This window comes from Meriones unguiculatus, chromosome 11 (assembly GCF_030254825.1).
Source record: "Meriones unguiculatus strain TT.TT164.6M chromosome 11, Bangor_MerUng_6.1, whole genome shotgun sequence".
Lineage (NCBI taxonomy): Eukaryota > Metazoa > Chordata > Mammalia > Rodentia > Muridae > Meriones > Meriones unguiculatus.
The window spans coordinates 76,952,860-76,977,408 of record NC_083359.1 but is presented as its reverse complement, the minus strand read 5'-3'; the positions used below and the strand labels follow the sequence as shown (position 1 = coordinate 76,977,408).

The 24,549-nt window shown below is 38.7% G+C and overlaps 1 protein-coding gene across 6 annotated transcripts in view; it reads right to left on the bottom strand.

Annotated features, from left to right (window-relative positions):
- Nucleotides 1–24,549, bottom strand: part of Acbd6 (acyl-CoA binding domain containing 6) — a 136,082-nt gene that overhangs the window by 66,423 nt on the left and 45,110 nt on the right. For all 6 annotated transcript variants that reach the window (XR_009584595.1, XM_060364478.1, XM_060364480.1 and 3 more), the window contains exons 5-6: nt 11,881–11,986; nt 1,002–1,091 (exon numbers count right to left, since the gene is read on the bottom strand). Coding sequence is in view for 5 of the 6 variants with exons in the window: in XM_060364478.1 (XP_060220461.1) it covers nt 1,002–1,091; nt 11,881–11,986 (196 nt within the window). In the remaining variant the exon portion in view is untranslated. The remainder of the gene's footprint in view (nt 1–1,001; nt 1,092–11,880; nt 11,987–24,549) is intronic.

Below are 24,549 nucleotides of genomic sequence, written 5' to 3'. Positions count from 1 at the left end.
TTGCAGAGGACTTGGGCTTGCTTCTCAGTACACACATACTATAGCTCACAACTGTCATTAACTCCAGTTCTGGGGAGGGGGGGTCTAATGTCCTCTGAGGACACCAGGCACACACTTGGTGCACATATGCATATGTACATGTATACACATGTGTGTATACATATATATGTGTATATATATATTCAGGCAAAACACTTATACACATAAAATAACAAAGGTAAATCTGAAAAAAAATTACCATAAGACTCCAGCATTCCACTCTTAGGTAGATAACCAAAATAGCTGAAAGGAGGTATCAGAAATAGGCATAAAAACAAAAACAAAGCACAAATGCTTATAATATTACAACCATCAAAGGTGAGCCCACAAACTGATGAGTGGATAGAGAAAATGTTGGATGCTCCTATATTAGTAATCTAGCCATAAAAAGGAATGAAGTCCTGTGCTGTGCTCCATCAGAAACACAGCTTTCACATATGTATGTGAAAGAAACAAAAGGAGAGCACTTACTTCAGATTCCACTTACATGAAGCACCCCAGGGGAAAAAGCAGGCTAGTGGCTGCAGGGCCTGGGGCTGGAGGAAGGCAGCCGTAACTGCTAACTGCTGCAGTGCTCCCACTGGGCGAAGACAGCACTGTAGACCTCTACTGCAGGGCTCTAGTGACATATGCCTTAAGACATCTAATCTCATACATTTTCTCAAGAGAATTTTACTTTAGTTTTGTTTTGTGTTTCTTAAAGCTCCCTTTTAGGGGCTGTAGAGATGGCTCAGTGTTAAGAGCACTGGCCGCTCTTCCAGAGGACAAGAGTTGGATTCCCAAGACTCACTACCCTCTGTAACTCCATCTCAGAGCAGCCAATGCCCTCTCTGGGCCTCTGTGGGCACTGAATACATGTGACTCGTAGACATACATACAGGAAAAACACCTGTACACATACAATAAAAGTTAATGAATCTTAATTAAAAAGAAAAGCAAGATCCTTTTGAATTTATTCTTACCTGACAATTAATGTCAGCTTCATGCTGTAGCAAGACTGTCACTAGTTCCTTATGTCCTCGGTCACATGCCCAGTGGAGCAGAGCTCTGCCCTATAAGTAGGAAATGACAAAAGAACTTGTTAATCTATGTGTGGGACCATACAGAGCTCATAAGCTAAGAATGACGGGTAAAGAGATATGTAGAACTGAAGACAATTAATCTGAGGATGATATAAAACACTATGGAAAAGTGATAGACAAGCAATGGGAAGGCCCGAGTTCTACTTCTGATCTATCACATACTGCCTAGTAATGTTTTCAGTCTAATCCATTTTCTCACCTGACAGAATAACGTAAAACGGTAACATAAACAACAAAATAAGTACTATGAGTGATGCTGGCAAATGGCTTAGTCCATAAAGACACCTGTTACCAAGCCTGTTGACCTGAGTTCTTTTCAGGATCTACAAGATGGAAGAGAACTGACTGCTGCAAACTGTTCTCTCATCTCCATGGAGGTGTGCACAAACAGGCACAAATAAATATATAAAGTGTAATCAAAATATCTGTTGAGTGAACAACTTCACTGCTGAAGAGATGCTGACCCACCTCGTTAGCTCCAAACATACGACTTTTGACTTCTACCTATCAAAGGCTTACACTTACTACTAATACAGTTTTTTTTTTCTTTTGACTATCAGAACGTCTTGGTGTACCTAATAAATGAAGCCTACTTGGCCCCCAACAAACAAAGTTGCAGGGCTCTTCTGAATAGACAGGGGTGATGCAGAGTATGACTCTGCTCTGAGAGCGACAGTGCTGTCCTCATACGGTATGTTTTTCCACACTGTAGAAAATATTTAAATATATAAAAGGTGGGGCAAGGGTGACCTTAAAACATACCCTCCAAGGTAGCTTTTCTAAACCCTCCTACATGTTTTTAAAATCATCTGGACTCTCTTGATACACGTTCTGGTTCAGGTAGTTGAATAAGGCTAGGACAACGTCTTTCTTGCAGATTCCCTTTTTTATTGCTTTGATTTCCATGACTGGCTTTTATTTACCTGTGAGTATCTGCTTCCTTACTTGAAATCCTACAAGGATTTTGCACACATAAAATTATAAAAGAAGAAAACAAAATTTGAAGATGTGGGCAAATCAGCCTTTCTGTGGTGGCACGCAACTTGAATTCCACACTAGGGAGGCAGAGGCAGGCTGATCTCAGTAACCTGGCCTACACAGTGAGCAGCATCTCACAGACAAGACGACACAAAGAGATCCTGCCTCAAAAAAAAAAAAAAAAAAAAAAAAATCAGAGATTTCACCTTACACCCACCAGAATGGCAAAGAGCAAAAACTCAAGTGGCAATACATGCTGGAGAGGATGTGGAGAAAGGGGAACCTTCCTCCATTGCTGGTGGGAATGTAAACTTGTACAACCACTTTGGAAATCAATCTGGCGCTTTCTCAGACAATTAGGAATAGTGCTTCTTCAAGATCCAGCTATACCACTCCTAAGCATATATCCAAAATATGCTCAAGTAGACAACATGGACATTGGTTCAACCATGTTTGTAGCAGCTTTATTTGTAATAGCCAGAACCTGGAAACAACCTAGATGCTCCTCAACTAAGGAATGGATACAGAAATTGTGGTACATTTACACAATTAAATGTAATTAAAAAAAAAAAAAAGGAAATCATGAAATTTGCAGGCAAATGGTGGGATCTAGAAAAGATCATCTTGAGTGAAGTATCCCAGAAGCAGAAAGACAGACACGGTATATACTCACTTATAAGTAGATATTAGACATGTAATATAGGATAAACATACTAAAATCTGTATACTTAAAGAAGCTGAGCAAGAAGGAGGACCCTGAGTAAGATGATCAATTCTCAGTCAGAAAAACAGATGGGATAGACATTGGAAGAAGGAGAGAACAGGAAGCAGGTCAGGAGCCTACCACAGAGGGCCTTTGAAAGACTCTATCCAGCAGGGTAGCAAAGCAGATGCTGGAACTATAACCTGGGCAGAGGGCAGGGAATCTTAGGAAAGAACAGGGAGATAGTACAACCTGTAGAGGACAGGAGCTCCACAGGGAGAGCAACAGAACCAAAAAATTTGAGCACAGGGGTCTTTCCTGAGATTCATACTCCAACCAAGGACCATGTATGGAGATAACCTAGAACTCCTGCACAGATGTAGCCCATGCAGTTCAGTGTCCAAGTGGGTTCCCTAGTAAGGAGAACAGGGACTGTCTCTGACTCTTTGATCACCTCCCCCTGAGAGAGGAGCAGCCTTGCCAGGCCACAGAGGAGGACAATGCAACCAGTCCTGATCGACCTGATAAGCTAGGGTCAGACGGAAGGGGAAGAGGACCTCCCCTATCAGCGGACTTGGAGAGGAGCATGGGAGGAGATGAGGGAGGAAGAGTGGGATGGGGAAGTAATGACGGAGGGGGCTACAGCTGGGATACAAAATGAATAAACTGTAATTAATATATAAAAAAATAGAAATTTAATAAAAAAATCAGATAAAAGCTTATCATTTTAGTTCTAATTTTAAATATTTAGAGAGTGGGTACTAAGTTAAACTATTTAATTAGAATTACTTTATAATTAAGGTGTGTGGCATGCTTACCTAGCATACATATGAGAATTACAGCATAGTAAGAAAACCTAATAATATGTACTTTTACCACAAGATGTATGGATAACTTTTACTTCTCAAGCAGGCTCCCAATTTTTCCTTAGGTCTGACCCAGTCATGATTCACCAACTAATGCTGAACTATGAATCCTTCACTGTTCCATGGGAGAAAAGATGAGAAACTTGTGTCACCATTAATGGGGATTATATTTTAAATTTGTCACATGTGGTGCCAAAATTTACTTTAGGGGGAACACCTGTGACTGGACCTCAGGGGTAATTTCCCTTTGGATGCATTTCCAGAAAGACGGCACAGTTGGCTTTAAGAAGGATGATGCACTCGCAGACTTTTGCACTATGCTTTTTAACACGTATTCTGACCTGCAATGCAATTAATTTCTGTAACACATTATTTTAATGGTACACTAATTAACCTTGAATTAGAATAAATTCTCTGACAATGACTTTCTGCAGAAGTGCTAGAGATCCACATTAAGACCACGTAATGATTAATATTTTAAACGGTCTTAAAAAGCTCAAGATCAAGAGTAGGAGTTAACATTTACAAACACAAAACAAAGCAGGGTTTGGGATTTTCACCTTCACGATACTCTATAAATGAATAAAGATCAGGACAAAGGTGTGTCTGTGCCCTTTATTTCCTCAAATTATAAAGTTTCTGAAAACATGCCCCCATTTAAGATGATTTTCCACTAACATAAGCAGCAGTACCGAGCTGCAGCCTCACGGTGGACTGTGACAAGCTCAGGAGAGAAACACCCAGGGTTTCTTCCCTTTTTGTTAAAAACACCATGTACAGGCCAACAGAATGGAGCTACTGAATTATTGTAGGTACACGATCTCTGAGGCTCTCCTTCAGAAAGAAAAGCATGAATTGGGTACATGGATTGAGCTACATTTGCTCAACAACTTCTTCCAAATTTGTTCTGTAATTTTGCATACGTAAACTCTTACAAATATTTTAGTCAAGTCTTTGCTTTTAGTTTTAAAACCCTACTAGAAAACTATCTTGGTAGTTAGATGAACGGGTTATTATTCAAAAGGATTCTGCTAGGTCCTCAGACTACTACAAGCACTGTCTGGAGAGCTCTGGGTAAATTCTGTAATTCAAATACAGTAGACGAAGGGAGGACTACTTCTCATCTATTAACCAATGGTGCTAACATGTCCTCCCTTAGACAGATGAATGACTCGGAAGTGCTTTGAAAGTGCACTGTGGCAACTAACCTATTAAGTGATATTACTTTTAAACCTTCTAGAAAACAGAGAGTGGGTCTTCACATTTTAAATGCTTCTTTGATATCTTTAACTGTCCTAAGCCATGTAGAATTTTTTAATGAGATTTTTTTTCTTATATACCACAAAATTAAATGTGAGTACTGTATTATGAAATAAGTGTTATGGCATTTGGATATGGAGATCGAATGTGAAGTATATGTGCCCTGTCTACACAGATAAAATCATATATTAAAAAAACAACATAGTGAAGCTGCTATATATTAAGCTTTTGGAAGTTCTCTCCTTGAACAAGTAGTCAGCCAAAAGAAAGATACATGGGATCCAACTGAAATAGGGCATGCTGCAAAGAATGGGGGAAGGGAGGTTGTTGAGAGAGGTTTAGACACGGCCTCTGGATGTGGATACAAACAGGAAGGTGGTCATGGTAAACTGGAACCTCCACACTGCAGACAGTTGGAATTCAAAGAGACACCGTCAAAACTGTCCAGGAGAAGCTGCACTGGAGGAGTGAGGACTCATGAGCAGGTGACGAGGCTGGAGGTACGGGCGGCTCTGCAAACACTGTTTCCTTATAGGTATACTGATGAAAGGACTCAGATGGGGATTTGCTGCATTTGTGGTAACTGTAGGGGCTGACAATTTCCCAGAGTCCCAGAGTAGTAAGAAGTGTCACTGAAGAGCCCCTGGAATTACCTTAGCCTGCTCTTTCATAAGAAGGTTTCTTAAGTGTAGCATACCTGTCTATATGTTTGTCCCTGAAAGAACATCATTATGGCTTAGTGAGGAATACTAGAAAGAAAATGAAAACTTTGTTTTGTCTTTTCTGTAACTTTTAAGTAAATTTGAATTACTAAATTTTATTAAATATTAATAAATTTGTTAAACTAGTAAATTATTTTTTAATGAAAAACTTAGTTTTTTAAAAAAAATTAGAGTATAATGGGGACTTAGTGTGTACAAAGTCCTAGCTGAAGGAGATGAAAAGTTTTGGATGGGTGATGGTGATGGCTGCATGGAACTACACACATAAGAACAGCAGCAATGGTAAATTGTGTTATGTGTAATCCACTACAATTTAAGAAATGAAGATGTCAAAGTTTATAAGATTTAAGTTACTTTTTCTATCATCTGATTCTGCATTAAGTATGAGTTTCTGATATAAAGTATGACTGCAGCAGTTTTGCTAATGAAAACTATGGCCACTGATTTTTAAATGCCATTTTCTATATCAATGCAAATATGCATATTTAGGGAGTTAGTAATGTTTCTCAATCAATGTGAAAAACAAAAGTTCCTTTAAATTAGTATCTTACATGTATTTTTTTCCTTCCTTTCCTTTCCAAATTTTAAATAAATGCAGGAATTGAGCTTCAGAACAAAGGCCACTTAAATTTTACTTAACTTTACCTTTCTACTGCGTCAACACTGTCAGTTTTATCATAGTTTTCAAGCAGTTTCTTGAGCCAAAAATATACATTATATTATAGTATGCTACGAGCCACAGATTTAAAATAAAGCAAGGGAGAAATGATGGGGTCAACAGAAAGGTGACCTTCAAAATATTCAAAAGAATCAAGATCTATAGAAAGTAGCTGGTGAAATCAATTATGGCTTCAAAGGTCAAAAGGGAAAGAACCATCCTACAGCTGCAGCTTGGAGAGAGTACAGAAAGCCAAGACCTGTGTGTGCACACTGGGGCTTCCATTAGACCTGCCCTGAGAAAATGCCCTCTACTTTGTTAGCACATTGCTATCTGTATTCTAAACTAAGCTCAAAAACTAAGCTCTAAAGACTAAAAATTCTATTTGAATGTCATCAATAATATTACTAAGTATTTATGAAATTTATCTGAGAAATAATATGCAAGGCAAGGATTATTTAATTTGTGCCCATTTTCAAAATAAGCTTATTATACTATAAATATACTTTTCAAATTATTCACACCTTCTTTCTCCCTTAAAAGATACTTTCTTTAAGCTGGAGAGAGAGTGCAAAAGTTAAGAGTACTTGCTGCTCTTCCAGAGGACTCAGATTTGGTTTCTAGTACGTACCCTCACTGAACGTTCACAAGCTCCAGGGGCTATGATATCCTTTCCTAATCTACAAGAACATCACTACACACATGGTGAGCACACTTGCACACGCACACACACACAAATAAAAATAAAAGTAAATCTTCGTGGAAAAGAAGATACCGTCTTGTAATAACTGTCAATAACATGTGAGAACAGCTTTAGCAACATGGCTCAAACACCAAACCTGAACCAGTATATGAAATGAAGACTAATATTATGACATCGCTCCTGCAGGTTTTCTTCATATTCTCAAGTTCCAAACGTTTACAGATATTAAAATTATAGTAAAAGTTCTAATTTACATGTAAAAGCCAGTATATATAACACCATGTTGCTATAAGCTTAGGCTTTGAAACACCTGATAGAAAAACTTCCTGAGTTAAAGGAATAACTATAAGACCTTTTCTCTTATGCAAAATACTATCTCCCAATTATGTCAATTAAAAAGATCATGTTGGGTATGGAGAGATGGTTCCGTGGTTTAAGAGCACTGGCTGTTCTTCCAGAGGAGCTGGGTTCAATTCCCAGCATCCACATGGCAGCTCACAACTGTCTGTTAACTCCAGTTCCAAGGCATCCAACAGCCTCACAAACATACATGCAGGCAGAACACCAGTGTACATAAAAATAAAAATAAAAATTTTAAAGACCATATTATTTTCTAAAATTAGAAATAAATGCCTTGGGTGGTGGATATGATTATATTTCATTACATACGTGTATGAAATTCTTAAAGAGTAAAAAAAAAAAAAGAGTATTTGAAAAAAAAAATTTTTGAAAGTATACCCCAGTGCCTAAGGCCCGGGACTCAACCACATAGCCACACAGCAAAATTTAAAAGAGAAAACATAGCTCTGGCTTTACTCAGTTATTAGCAATTATAACTTGGATGAATATAGACCTATATATACTCAGATAACTTCACTGTACAAGACAAACACAGCATACTTAAAACGCATTTCATTATGACAGCCAGGTCCAAACATCTGCATCTCAGGCAAAATGATTGATAATAATAGCATAACAATTTATTGTATCATTTTAATGTATGATAGTTTACAGTGTGTATTCTTTTCACTTCATGATTATAATTATGTTTAAACAGTTTTGCAAATTTTACATATAATAAATATAACTTTTAGTCACATAAGGGCAGACTAAAATTGTTTGAACCTTTTAGGTGAATAATGTTACCCCCAAAAATTCTATATAATTTGTGTAGAAATGTACAAACATCAGAAACATGAATGGGTTGCCCTTTCAACACTGAACTTTCTTCTCAACTTAGCACAATTTTGAGGGTGTATACTTTCAGTCTATCATCAAGACTCATCCAATGGCTCTATTTGTCAGAGCTTTAAATGCCATGAAGCACTACAATTTATTTCACTTAGGGTGTCAAATTTGATTCTGATTTTAAGCTCCAGCTCCTCATGTTCTTAAATTAATTCATACAAATCCCTGCTTGATAATAATGGGCTTTCCATAAGTATTCAAAGCTCAGCCTGCGTTGTCATGGTTGAGAAGGCAGAAATCTGCTTGGAGCACTGAGAGAACCCAACTGAATTCTTGGTGTCTCAGTCTATGAATGTGTAAGCACTTCATCTGTTCATGGAAACACAGAGTTCTGGCAGGCTGGGGTGACAGCAGCCGCAAGGGTGACAAGCCACAAGGGCTGAGCAGCACGCTGCATCAAACACGGATGGTCAAGAACGGCTTTCCAACTTTGTGTAGTTTCATCAACAAAAACATGTTATTAGTATAGCTGTTTCTGTTCTAGGCACTTACTCTGACTACCCAATAATCTTGGCAGAGGTCACACTTAGATACGACCTTTACAACTATTTAGAAAGAAAGGAATAGAGCCAGGGAAGAAAGGGGCGGAAAGAAGGGAGGGAAGGTTGTTGCAAACCTTAGGATGAGCAGGGACAACTTAATAGCTTCCCTTGCTCTGATTATCCGACCTAAGCCAAGGGCTGAGAGCACTCTGCTGGACCTCACTCCTACCTGGCAGCTGTCTGCTTTGGAAGAGCAAATGTACATCGCTGAGTGTTCGTTCTTGCTTGGGAAATCAGAATGACTATTTTAATTGAAAATACTCCTGTGAATGTGGCAGAGGACAAAGCAACAGTGCACTGCAAACTCTAACAGACACTGCAAAAAGTACCATTAGTTGGAAGATACAGGGGTCATATGGTGATTACATACCTTCCAGTGGAAATGGATCTTGAAAAGTCAGTTTCTTCATTTATTTCTTCATTTTACTATCACTTTTCACTCATATTAAGACTAACAATCTGAAAATTATTAAGTGTTTACTGTGCTCGGTACAATTTACATGGCTATGTCAACTCATTAATACTCAAAGTGATCCTCAGGCAAACACTATTATCTCCATCTATTATTAGAAACTGAGGCAGAATAAACTCAACATAGGTCTCATAGCTTGGAAGTGACAGAACCAAGACTTGAATCCATGTAGTCCAGACTTAACCATTACTCAATTTACCATCTCTATTAGTCATTCATTAATTCATTAAATATTCAGGGAGTATGTGGAAAATTCTGATAGACTTTCAATGAGATCTCAAACCTTTATATGAAGGAGAAGCTCCAGGAAATCGGGACATAAACAATAAAAGAAAAAGTCACAGGACCCAGAAAACAGATGAAGCCAGGCAAAGGGAGAACAGAAACTCCAAAATAGTAAGAAGGAAAAGGCTCAGGATAAGATCCATGCAATAGGTCAAGACAAGAACTAAAGACGAAGAAGGAAGGAGCACCCCAGAAGGTATAGATCTAAGACGAATGGGGTGACAAATCTCTGGTGTGTCTGAGTGTGCCCAGAAGAGTTTTTGTTTCTTTTGGGCAATTCTAGGAAAAACCTCATGATAGGAAACAAATGCAGAAGTAACCCTGACTTTAAAAAAACAGGATGTTGTTCCATGGTAAGTAGGTATTATTATGCACAGTAATATAATTGTTGATTTTTTTTTTTCACCCTTGCCTTGCTGGTTTGTAATCAGAATGAACATCCCACTAAAAAGTCCCTTCATCTTGTGACTTGTTTGGCCAAAGGAGTGTAGGTTGATGTAATATATAACACCTCCAAAAACAAACAACAACAAAACGAACTTGATGTGATGCCTGGCTATGCCTAGCTTTAGTTCCTACACCAGAGTATCTACTTCATTGACCTTTTACCTTTGAAAGAAAAGCCACATGAAATCAAGAGAACTGGGCCCAAACAAAGCTAGCAGAACCTCACAACGGTCCTGACTTAATCCCAAGCCCTTTTGAAATTTTAGAAAGATAAACATGAATGGGAAGCAAAGTAAAAGAATATTAGAATATGTGAAATGTTGTCATCCATGACAAGGTGATACAAGCAAGAAATTATAAGCTACTCAGCTTTGCGAGCTGTTTGCTACTGCAGCAAAAGTTGATTGATATACATAATACAGTCCACAGCTCAACAATGAGCAGTACTTCCATAGTATAAACATCATAGGCACCAATTTAACACTCAACCAGAAAGCTGAATTTTAAAGTATCTTAACTATCTTAAGAGGCAGAGAAAGATAAAGAGGAAGATGAGTAAAACAGGCAAGCACAAATACAAAACAGAAGAAACTCAATAACCAAAAAGACAAAAGTACATCATTTAGAATTATATATGTGAGTTTCATAAAAGCAATTAAAAGAATTCAAAGTTTTGGCCTCAAGCAATCTAGAATCCAATGTATTCTAGTATTTGTAGAATCATAATTTACACTTTTATTTCCAGAAGTCATTGACAACATAATTCAAGGATGATGTTTCCTAAAGGTAAATCATTATCAAAGACTACTCTGTATAGGGAGCTCTTAACTCTATACAAATTATTATTTGTACACTCAGCCTGTGAACACTGTGCCTCCTTCCCAACACCTAGTGTGTTTTAGCCATTTCATATTAGAGTCTCCCCTTTTTGTTGTTTTGTTGGTACCAAGGATGGAATTTGGGGCCTTGTACATCCTGCACAAGCACTACTCTGCGGAACACACCACACCTCCAGGGCCCCTGTGACCATTTCCATGTTCGTCTACAGAATTGTAAAAGAACAGGAAGTCATTATAAGTTAACTAGCACATTTTACTACTTTGTTAACTGTAATTAAACTGTTCAGTATGTAGCAACTTTATACACAAAATAAGATGCATAGTAGTATATTCTACAAAATAATTTAGTATAGTGGGCTAGCATTTAAATTACTAGATTTATCAAAATTCTGACAGGTTTCCAGAAATATATTTCTGTACAAAATCAACATACCAGAGCTGGAGAGATGGTTCAGTGGTTAAGAGCACCAACTGCTATTACAGAGGCCCTGAGTTCAAGTCCCAGCACCCACACTGGGTGGCTCCAACCACCTGTAACTCCAGCTCAGGGAAATACAACCCCTCTAGCCTCTGTAAATTTGAGACCAGCCTGCTCTATATAGCAGTTCCAGGCCAGCCAAGGCTATGTAGTAAAATGTTGCCTCAAAAAGCCCAAACAATCAACATACCAACATACATATTTACAGTATAACAGAAGATATTACTTGTAAAGGAAACTCTGCTGTTATCTATATATTTCACTTACCATGCTGATGGTCCCCCCTCTCCTGTTATTACAAACGGAAGCTACTTGGCTGTGGCAAGTTTTAGCTCCTAACTCATGGATAAAAGTGCACTGGATATATAGATCAGGCTCTTCACCCACCCACCCATTCTGAGATGCCCTCAGCCACACTCTACTCAGAGCTGTAGCTGAGCGGCACAACAGTTAGAAAATGACACTGGAGCAGAGTAACAAACACAAAAGAAAACCTAACCTACCAACCCCAAACATCCACTTGCCAGAGATGAAAATAACAGGGTTTGTTTTTCATACCTCTTCATCTTTCACATTCACTTCCACATGTTTCGATTTGATGGCTTTGGTTATATGGTCAATGTTGTTCTCCCTGCAGTAATCAAATATGTTTTTGTCTTCTTCCCTAATTAGAGTAAAAAAAAGAAAGAATGAAAGAAAGAAAATCTGTCGTACTGGATAAAACACAAAGGTCACATGTTTCCAACATAACTTGTTTGCTGACGAGTTTAAAGTGACAGAAAGAGCAATGGAGTCCACGTAGACACACCGCATCTAGTCTCGACAAGAACGGAAGCAACTGTGGTGCTTACAGGAAAGGTATCCGGCTCTGCAAGTGTCACAGTAGATGGAGCAGAATCACACCTCACGGTGGGTTTCTCCACCCTGTCCCAGGCACTCTCATATACTGACAGCGTATTCCCATGACTCGGGCATTTCAATCAGAGCACTGTAGCAACGTGGCAATTTGGAGGGAGCAAACTGAGGAAAATGCTATTCTAAATGTATCACACGAGAAAACACATTCATCTTTTTTTGCCTGTAAATGTGTGTCATACGTGTTCATTCACATGGGCACACCTGTGGTGAAGTTGGGCGTGTGTATCTTTTTTGAGTACTCTTTCATTTACATGAGGCAGGGTCACTTGCTGAGCCAGACTTCACCAATTCCACAGGGTCTAGCTGGTTAGTTTGCCCCAGGGATCCTGTCTGCCTCTTGAGTTCTGGGATTATGGCTCCACTTCCCTAGGCCCTGGAAGCTCAAGTCCAGCCCTCATGCTTGTGAGGCTAGCACTTTCTCCACTGAGCCATCTCCCCAGTCTTTAATTTTTAATACAATTATCTCACTTCACAGGCAAAAAAAAAAAAAAGTTAATATATACCTTGCGAATGAAACCACATTTATCAAATGTAAAAACAAGCAAACAAAAAACAAAGCTGTGGGACTAGATAGATGGCTCAGCAGTCAAGAGTCTTACTGCTTGGTTCTGCAGGAGCTAAGTTCAGTTCTCAGCACCGAGACCAGGCAGCCGACAGCCACCTACATTCCAGGGGAAGGGTGACACCTCCGGCCTCAGTGCACCTGCACTCGGGTGCATATACACGCCCCACACACACATGCACACATGTCAAAGCATGTTTTTAAAGATAGAATTCACTTAGACTTTGTACGCAGTACATTTTCTCTTAGGTCACATGACTCCACTAGTCAGCGGCAGTCCACTGAAGAATTGATAGCGGACACTTTTAGTATGGGGCTTATGGGTTCTCTAAAATAAGATAAAACTGGGGCTGGAGAGATGGTTCAGCAGTTAAGAACACTGACTGCTCTTTTAGCAGACCTGGGTGAAATTCCCAGCACCCACATGGTGGCTCACAACTGTCTGCCTCTAGTTCTGGGGAACCCAATGTCCTCTTCTAGCCTCTGCAGGCACTGCATGCATGTGGTGCACAGACTCATGCAGGCAAGCACTTATAGACACATAAAATAAAAATAAATAAAACTCAAAAATATCACCTAGAATTATCCCCGTGATGCATTTTTGTGCAATTCTCTGGTTTGGTGACTCATAAAATGGCAATATGTGATTCAGAATATGAAAGTCTCTAATATATGAACTGAACCTTATGGACAGGTATAAAATAACGTTTTTCATATTCCCAAAATAAATTAATTTGTTTTCGTTTTGTTTTTTGTTTTTTTTTTGTTTTTTTTTTTTTTGAGACAGGATATTTCCATGTAGCCCTGCCTATCCTGAAACTCACTCTATGGACCAGGCTGGCCTTGAACTCGGAGATCCTCCTGTCTCTGCCTCCTGAGTACTGGGATTAAAGTCATGCGTTACCACCACCCAGCTATTAATATGTTTTATTATGTTCAAGACCTTATCATTTTTTCATAAAACAATCAAAACCTATAGAGTCCATCTACCTTAAAAGCAAGTGAATAACTGATGTGGTGTGAAAAGTTACTGCAATTAGAGCTAAGTATCTTAAAACACACTACGTTGGCATCAACCACACAAAGCCTTCCTGAAGCATCTAGTGTATTTTACTAAGCACCTGTTACACGGAAAGGTAACTCAAATAAGGAAAAAAAAAAACATTTAAAACACTGATATCACAGAAAACACAATTTTAAAAACTTCAACTCATGTACATGTTTTTGTTGTAGAGATGTACCATAATATGATGGCTATGTAAAAACACATTACTTCTAAATGAAAATGGAAGCGAAAAATAAGAAAAATTTTCTTTATAGAGGGCTCATCATGCTTTTTTAATCAAGATCATAATATTACTTTAATTTTTGAGATAACTGAAGATGCACATGCATTTGGAGAATATGATCCTATGTACCTTTTCCGTAACTTTTCATAACTGTCACGTATTTTTTAAAAAATGGATTATTACATTATTTAAATTTTTAGGCACATTTTTGAAATGAAGTTAATCTTTAAAATTGCATCATTTATAAAAAATAAAATAATATCTTCTGCAATTATTAAACAATGGAAATGTTTCTTAAAATCCTCACGTACTACAAAAAGATGCTTGGGTTACACTATTCTGGGCCAGTATTCTATACAGGAATGGTCAGAAGCCAGGAATCAGCTACCCAAATAAAGAATGTCCGAAATATATAAGGAACTACAAAAACTCAATGCCAAGAAAACAAATACCCTGGAAAAGGTTCTGAATAGACATTTTTCCACAGAGAGAGAAAGAGAGAGGGAAAGAGGAGAAGAGATATGGATGGCCTATAGCTACATGAGTAAAAATTAGAATTCTAATCAAAAGAGAATTGTACATTAAAGCCACAACGAGATTCCCTCTCTTGCCTACTAGACCAGTTGTTACCGCTAACATGTGCTGGTGAACTTGGACGGAAAGGATCCCTTGCAAGCTGTTACTAATACAGCACTGTGAAAAAGTTAGAAGTACCTCAAAAAACAAGTATGGAGTGACCACGTTGCTAGCAAGTGTACTTCTGAGTTGAAGTAAGAGTTGTGAGTAGATGTTTGCACTCCATGTTTGTATCTGCAGTATTTCAATAGTCAAGATGTGGAAGCAGTCTCTGTCTATCACTGAATGGGTGGGGGAAGAGAACATACACAGTGCATATATGAAGAAGGCAATTCTATTACCTGTGACACCACCTGTGGGACCAGATTATATGTGTGTGGTGTTAATGAGAATAGTCCAAAGAGCCCGATATATTTGAATGTGTGGTTCTCGAGTAGTGGAGCTAGCTGGGCAGGGTTAGGAGGTGTGGCCTTGCTGAAGAACATGTCACTGGGAGTGGGCTTTGAGATTTTAAAAGTCCGCACCATTCTACTTAAGTTCTCTCTCTCTTTCTCCCTTGCGGCTATTGTCTCAATATGTGAGCTCTCAGCTACTGCTCCAGACACATGCCTGCCTGCCTGTTGCCATGCTCCTTCCAATGATGGTCATGGATTATGCTTTCTTTTATAATAAAGCTGCCTTGGTCATGGTGTCTGTTTACAGCAATAGAGAAGTATCTAAGACACTACGCTTAGGGAAAGAAGACAAACATAGGATACTGCATGACCTCATGTTTTGGTGGAATCTTTTGTTGTTGTTGTTGTTGTTGTTGTTCTAGACAGGGTTTCTCTATGTAGCCTTGGCTGTCTTGGACTTGCTTTGTAGACCAGGCTAGTCTTGAACTCACAGAGATCCTCCTGTCTCTGCCTCCCCAAGTGCTAGAATTACAGGCATGTGCACCATGCCTGGCTTGGTGGAATCCTAAAATGTAAATTTCACATAAATGCAGTACGAAGAATGGTTACCACAGACTGGAAGAAGGAGGGAAAATTGGAAAAAAAAAAGTTGGTCAAAGCAACAAAGGTTTACCTATACTGGAGGAACGTGCTTCAGAGATCTACTGCACTGCAGGTGACCATAGTCACATAAGCTCTCACTATTATACTATCACTAGAATTGTAAGTTTACACCACAAAAAATGATAAATTAGTGAAGTGACAGAGATATTAACTTGACTGCTTCTATACTATATGTATAACTCAATAAAGCACAAGGTACCCCACTAACATACATACATGATTATTTGTGAATTCAAAATAAAATTAAATACAAATAACAGTAAGCATTAGGTGAGCCTGCAAATGAGAGCACATTACATGAAGGACTCAGTAAAATAAAAAAGACTGGATGAACAAAGGAAGTCACTCAGGTTGAACTACAGGCAATCGTCTATGGCAGGGAGTCCGGAGGTAACTTTAGAGGAGAAAGCAAGACAACTCACCATTAAGAGCCTGGCACATGCTGGCAATGTAGCAAGTTAGTTGGGGAAGAACAAAGGTTACCTACTCTTGGGATCAGGCTTAAAGGGAAATAATGCTGTCATTCTACACAAACGAGATAAGTACTAATGGAGGGGAGAATGTCTCATGATGCCTTAGAAGACTCCTGCTTCAGACACTCTTCCTTACTGTGTTAAAAAACAACCCTGAGTTCAATTCCCAGCAACCACATGGTGGCTCACAACCATCTATAATGAGATCTGGTGTCCTCTTCTGGCCTGCAGACATACATGTAGGCAGAATACTGTATAAATAATACAATCTTAAAAACAAACAAAACCCTTAGATGCACAGGTTTTAGTGGGTTTGTCCTATGTTGTATGTCTATATGAGTGAGTATATACCATGTGTGTCTTTTTGCTTCTGGGACAACTCACTCAGGATGATCCTTTCCAGATCCCACCATTTACCTGCAAATTTCATGATTTCCTTACTTTTCATTGCTGAGTAATATTCCATTGTGTAGATGTACCACAATTTCTGCATCCATTCTTCAGTTGAGGGGCATCTGGGTTGTTTCCAACTTCTGGCTATTACAAATAAAGCTGCTACAAACATGGTTGTAGCAGCTGTGCATCTAAAGAAACCTGTGCATCTAAAGAAACTAAGCAAGAGAGAGGACCCTAACTAAAATGTCCAATCCCCATCCAGAAAGGCAAAGAGAATGGACATCAGAAGAAGAAGAAAACAGGAAACAACCTAGGAACCTACCACAGAGGGCCTCTGAAAGCCTCTGCCCTACAGACTATCAAAGCAGATGCTGAGCCTGATGGGCAACTGTCGGGCAGAGTGAATGGAATTTTAGGTAAGAACTGGGAAATAGTAAGAGCTGGAGAGGACAGGGTCTCCACAAGGAGAGCAACAGAACAGAAAATTTGAACACAGGGAACTTCCCAGAGACTCATACTCCAACCAAGGACTATTCATAGAGATAACCCAGAACCCCTGCACAGATGTAGCCCAGGGCAGTTCAGAGTCCAATTGGGTTACATAGTAATGGGAAGAGGGACTGCCTCTGACATAATCTGATTGGCCTGCTCTTTGATCACCTCCCCCTGGGGGGGAGCAGCCTTACCAGGCCTAGTAGAGGACAATGCAGCCACTTTTGATGTGAACTGATAGACTAGGATCAGAAAGGAGAGGAGAACCTCCCCTATCAGTGGACTTGGGGAGTGGCATGCATGCAGAGGGAGGAGGGAGGGTGGGGTCGGGAGGGGAGGAGGGAGGGGCTTATGGGGGGAATGCAGAATGAATAAAGTCTAATTGATGAAAAATGAAAAAAAAAAAAGAGTTACAAAAAAAACAAACAAAACAAACAAACAAACAAAAAAAACAAAACCCAAAGCCAAAAAGACAACAAGAGGAAATATTTACAAAGAAAACATTCAGCATATTTAATTTACTTACAGTGTTTCTCTGAAAGTAGAATGTTATTAGAGATTAAAGCTGGTCAGGCAAACTCACCTCTAACTCAGGGATTAATTTAATGTATTAAAAATTCTTGCTTCTACTTAATACATAATTATAATCTCAGATATATAATACGTAATTATAATCTCAGACTGAGGCGGAGGTGATCAAAGAGCAGGCCAATAAGTTCTTGTCAGAGACTGTCCCTTCCCTGTTCCCATTGCTTTGGAACCCACTTGGACATTGAGCTACCATGGGCTACATCTGTGCAAGAGTTTTAGATTATCTCCATGCATGGTCCTTGGTTGGAGTATCAGTCTCAAAAAAAATCCCTTTTAACAGAACAAAAAAAATCCTACAAGTCATAGCTCCTTAATGAAATACCCTTGTTACAAGACCATAGGCATAGTCCCAGTGGGGGCAAACACTGCTTGAAAAGAAATCATGTTTCAGGAAACACTGCCCTAAGAGTAAAACACTTACAAGCTGTTTGGTTTTTGTAGTGAAATTCTTAAAATAATTCTTGAATCCCTACATGTCAGACATCTGGAAATTTTCTACTGATTAAAGATAATTAGTTATATTGGAAAAGTTATTTAACTATGATTTAATAAAGACACTGACTATTGAAAATCCATTCTACCTTTTAAAAATCTGCCTAACTCTTTTTTTTCTCTTTTTTTTTTTCTGCCTAACTCTTAACAAAGTTGAAGAAAAATTGCTAAAACTTTAAATGTCTCCAAGAAAAAAAATTAATTCTGATTGATCCCTGGAAAAATCAGTGCTCACACCAGAAAAATTCACATACCTACTTTGCTAAAAGACATCTCTAAAGGGTCAGTTAACATCTCAACCATTAAGTTGAGCCTAAAATCAATAAAATAATCCAAAGGAAGCATCATCAGTGTAGTGATAAATGAGACTAGCATCAAATCTCACCAGGGAAGTACATTCTTGAAAATGCTGAAAGAAAAAGGTATTTAATTTTTTTACACTGAAGACAGCATACTAATACAATACTGTCAAATTTCATTTCATTAGTTAGAAATTACAATGTCTCCTCAAACATTTCAGGATTCAGTGGAACCAGAGGAGAGCTAGTAACCACACTAACCTTGGACAAGGAACTTAACCTGGAATTTGCCTCCTCTATAACACAGGGTTCCCACTAACATCTACATTTAAGAAGGCCACTATGAAAATTAAGTGAAGCCAGGCGTGGTGGCGCACACCTTTAATCCCAGTGCTTGAGAGGCAGAGGCAGGCAAAGCTTTCGTGAGGCCAGCCTGGCCTACAAAGTGACTTCCAGGATAATCAGGGTTGTTACACAGGAAAACCCTGTCTTGAAAGACAAACTAAAATAGGAAAATTAAGTGAAACAGCTCATGTATCATAGTATGATTATGAGTATAACAGAAGCAGTCAGTAGTAACGCTGTCAGTAAGTGACAGCATTATTATATTAGCTTCAGAATATGGCATAGCAAGACATGATAACACACCTCCACTTAGGAGGTCGAGGCAGAAGGATCAACATAGCCTGGGCTATGTCAGACCTCATCTAAAAAAAATAGAATACTTTAGCATATGTTCTATGGTGGGATAATTTAGCACATTTGGACATCATCAATGTCAATCAATCTATTTAACAAATATTAGACCTTCAAAAAATAAAAAAATCAGGCAGTGTGATTTGAACAGTGACCAAAGCATAAGATAGAGACTTCTTAGATAAGAGATGAAGGGTCTTGTTCCTATCATTTACAATGCTTACACTGCTCATTTTATATGTGTGAGTGTTTGTCCCCATGTATGCTTGTCTACCATGTGTGCAAGGTGCGCAGAGGTCAGAAGCGGGGGTCAGATGCCCTGGGACTGGGGCTGTGACCTATCAAGTGGGTGCTAGGAATCAAAACTGGGACCTCAAGAAGAGCAGTCAGTGCTCTTAGGTGCTGAGCCTTCTTTCTAGCCCTGACATTTACTTTTTCTCAATATTGTAAAGGATATACTACCTTCAAAATTACTGACTACATCCTTTTATGTGAATGTAGATTAACACACAGGAAACTTTGCACACAAGTGTAAGCATTTCAAAGCTACTACCTAAAGAGGAGGATATAGAAGAGAATGGAGATTAGAAGGACTAGATAGGAAAGACAGTACAAAGTGAGTAAAAGGAACAAAACAAAGAAAAGGGATCAAGAAATGGAAATAAAAGAGTAGATGGTGGCTTTGGCTGACTAATGACCCCTTTTTCAGAAGGGATGTTGATCTTCAAACAGGTGGATTTGCCTGTACGCTTGGTTGGCATCATGGCACTGAGCACACAGAAGCCAAATGAAGCACATTAGAAAAGGGTGAATATGAGAGCCAGGAGACTGTTACAACACTTACTGTTTATGTCAAGACCTGCTTGTCCCCAGGGACCCATTTTCACATAATCTATAATTATCTCTTTGCTTTAATCGCCTTGTCATTCCCGAGGCTCTCATGGGCACTGGAAGAGGAAAAGCTCATTAACTAAACCTTTTCTCCTCTCTCCAGCCACCCATGGCTTTTAATTGCTTGGTGTGTTATTATCTGGGAGTGCAACTGGGATCATTTTCATAAGAAAGGGAGGTAGAGAGCAGGAAGGGAGCCATGAGTCCCTGAGGTATACACCGCAGACAAACCTTTGCTTTCTCAATTATTTATGCCAGCTGAGGTTTTACAGGCTGAATAAATCCATAGCTCAAGTTCATTCTGAGCAGTCAGATCCTCAAGAGAGAGTTGCCCACTTGCCTATACACATTTGTGTATCCTCAGGAAACAACCAGACTGTAACAAGACATATGTCATCTAATTTATCACCGATCAGCAAAGTGTTAACACAGCATTGATCACAGGCAACAGTGAAACAGGGAAGGGTTATACTAACCAGCCAAACAGATGCTCTTACTGCTAAGAACAGTGTGGTATCTCTGGGACAGTGGTGTCTCTTAATGACTTAGCCTGATTCTTGGGCATAAGAATCCAAATACGCCATCTTTAAAATATAAAATATGTTTAATAAATACAGTCCTTAAACAGGCTTGCTAAAACCAGGTTAATATATAACATGAGAAAATCCTAAGTAGAATTTTATAGCAACAGATCTTACAAATAGCAATAAAACTATGTCATATTGCTGTCTGTAATCCAATCATATACTGCTTTCAAAAAATTCATAATAGTTTCTGTATTCATATCAACATTCTATGCTTTCATTCTAGTTTATATTTTGACCAAAAAAAAAACAAAGCATAAAAGCAATCATTTTCATCCTAGCTTCTACTTACATTCTTCCACGTTATAATCAATACTAAAGAGCAACTAGCAACCACTAAAAAGTTATTTTTCAAAATAGTATGAAAATGTTATTACTGCCTAAAAACTGAACTTTTTAAGTTAACACTAAAACAACTCTTTGAAATTCTACAAGCTTTTTTCCCTGACCACAGCAGTGACCTCTGGTATTTTCTGCCAAAACACTTCATTTGTCTCACAGAACAACTAATCAATTGCAGAACCCATCAATCATTTCTGTTGTATACTAGACTGATCTTGCTTAGAGAAGGTCCAGATGGCTGCCTAAGTAAGGGGGTTAAAATTCTAACAGGCTGTAAGGTATCAAATTACAAACTATAACACAGAAGAACAAAATCTTCATGTAGGATCAGATGGGAATTACACCTTTAGTTTATTCTACTTTTAATTTTTGCCCTAATTTTTGACTTCAGAGCAAACCCAAGCAAGCAAGTCCTGCACACTGAAGTTATTCTGGCGACTGGGCCGTCTGCAGGGCCCTGTGCTTATTACAGTACTTCTTCCCTGCACACCTAGAGTATAAACAAAATGTAGCTCATCTCAGAACTACAGGTAACTGAATGATAAGATTACTACATTTATTCCAAAGCTAACAGATTGGCTTTCCCCTTCCTAGTTTTCCATATTGTTTTGCAAAAGCAAACAGTTCGCATCTCATTTTGTAAGCAGACTGACCTATGATTTTTAATTCCTAATTTCAGCACTTGGTCTCTTGTGGTGCCCTCTGTGCTAGGTAGCAATATTAATAAAAGCTTACAACTTTATGGAAATGTATTTTCTGTTAGGTATTATTCTACAGCACTTGTATATCCCACACAACGCCATAGGAAACAGACACTATCATCCCTATTCTACAGACAGGTAACTTGCTCAGGTTATAGCTAAGCAGTGGCGGGACCCACATATTTGAATCCCTCCACAGTTCATAGACATCATACTGTCATTTTCTCCTAAAGAGCAGAAACAAAGATCGGAACCAAAAGGGCAAAATGGGCCCAGAGCTCATCTGTAATACATATCAGGAAAGCCAGGCCAATGGATCCGACCAATGGATCAAATGTGTGCTGACTTGCCTGAACTTTACAAAGTATTCAAAAATAATCTGCAAAATACAGTGTTTTATGTCCTTTTTAAAGAAAACAATGATTATACAAAAAGACTTTTTCCAGGGCTGGAGAGATGGCCCAGCGGTTAAGAGCACTGTCTGCTCTTCCAGAGGTCCTGAGTTCAATTCCCAGCACCCACATGGTGGCTCACAACCATCTATAATAGGATCTGATGCCCTCTTCTATAATTCAGGCATACATGCAAATAGAGTGCTCATATGTATAAATAAATAAATCTTAAAAAATAAAGACTTTTTCCTTTCACCCAAGTCTATTATTTGATATTTCTTTTTTATTATTATTTAATTATTTTTATTTTTATTAATTACAGTTTATTCACTCTGTATGCCCCCTGTACATCCCTTCCTCTGCCCCTCCCAATCCCACCTTCCTCTTCCCCACCCATGTCCCTCTCCCAGTCCACTGAAAAGGGAGGTCCTCCTCCCCTTCCTTCTGATCCTAGTCTATCAGGTCTCATCAGGAGTGGCTGCACTGTCTTCTTCTGTGGCCTGGTAAGGCTGCTCCCCCCTCAGGGGGAAGGTGATCAAAGAGCAGGCCAATCAGTTTCTAAAGCTCTAATCTTATTTCTGCTTTCATATCAGTTGAACATAATTCTTCTAAGAATTTGTAATTAACATCAATGAAAGCACAATTTGGCTTAGAAAAGTTATAGTACCGTATCTCACCCAAATACCCATGACAAACTTCAGAAATAGTCTACTGTCACTGTTAAACCACATTTTGATATATCTGAAGAAATTCTAAGTGTACACCTAGTACTTCACTGTTACAATCCAACATTTCAGTGCAGGAAAAATTACTATGCTTAAATTTATTATAACAGAATTGTTATATAAGTAAAATGAATTTTTAATGTAAGCATGACTAATTATTTTGTTTCAAAATTCACTGTGGTAGTAGGTAGTAAGAGAATTATTATGTTTTTATAGTGTAAGGACTTTTAATGACTCTTAGCATTCTTGTTTCTGTTCATATGTATGCTGTGACATGCCCAAACTCCCACACATATAATAAACAAAATAAAAGATTACAAATTGCATAAAAAGATTAGTATGTAGATGACTTGGTGAACTAAGGCCAGGTCTAACCAGGCTTACCTTTAGCAAAAGTTCATATTTTACTCAATAGTATTTATTATACATACTTGAAAATGCTAAAAGTACTAAGAAAAAGCAAGTGTGGCATACAACCTGTGATCTTAGCACTCAGGAAATGGAGTCAATTGAAAGTCAGGAGTTCAAGGCTGACTTGAATCAAATGAGACTCTATCTTAAAACAACAACAAAACTAACAAAACAATAACAAAGAAACAAAAGCACTAAGAGTAGCTTGGCAAGGAGGCAAAAAAACTTTAATCCCAGCAGCTGGAAGGCAGGGGCATGTGGATCTCTGTGAGTTTGAGGTTAACCTGGTCTACATAGCGAGTTTTAGGACAGCAGGACCTACATAATAGAGACCCTGTCTCAAAAATCAAATACAAAGAACAAAAGGCACCAAGAAAATACTATTCAAAAGTGAAGAAGCTGAAAGACAAATACCCATGTTTTATGTCAAATAGATGCATAAAAATGTGTTGAGCTGAATTAAAATTTCTACTTTATAGCTCAGCATAGTCGTGCACACTTTTAATCCCAGCATTCAGGAAGCTGAGTCAGCAAATCTCTGAGTTTGAAACCAGCCTGGTCTACAGAGTAAGTTTCAACACAACCAGGGCTACACAGAGAAACCTTGTCTCAACATGTATCTCCCCCACACACACACCAAATTCTACTTTATGATATCAAGCAATATTATTCTGTGCCATCGAACCTGGTCTAAGAGCCACTGCTTTTGGAAGAGGGTACAGGAAGAAGGAAAATCAGCTTAAATCTATGTCAGAAACACTCCCCAGAGCTGTACCTCACTTCACTGAAAGGCATGTGATCTGCTTTTGTTCTGCAGCATTTCTGACTGGTCATGTCATTTTGGAAAATACTTCCGTCTAGGAGCCCTTACATAAACTAGCACACAAATAAAGATCATTATTATAGATAAGTGACTGATACTTCCAGAAAGTTAAACTTCACAGTTTCTCTTTTGGGAGTAACAGGGGACAGGACACTGTGTAGCTCTAGTCAGCCTGGAACTCACAGAGCTCCGTCTGCCTCTGCCTTCTGAGTGCTGAGATCAAAGGCATTCACCACCATGCAGGATGCATGATCTTTTTTTTTTTTTTTTTTTTTTTAAAGAGCCAAGTCAGGAAACCTATATCATGCGTTGACTAGAAAACAAAGGTGCCTAGGAGCTGAAGATGGACGTGTCATAAAAACACCAACAACTCTCTGCTGTATGACAGAGCACTGAGCCAACCTGACAAGAGCAGCTTAGTTACCAACTCATCTTTTTGAACACTTACTGCTCTAGGCTGATCACTGTTGCTGTGATAAAACACTCTGGCCAAAAGACACTTATGGAAGACACAGT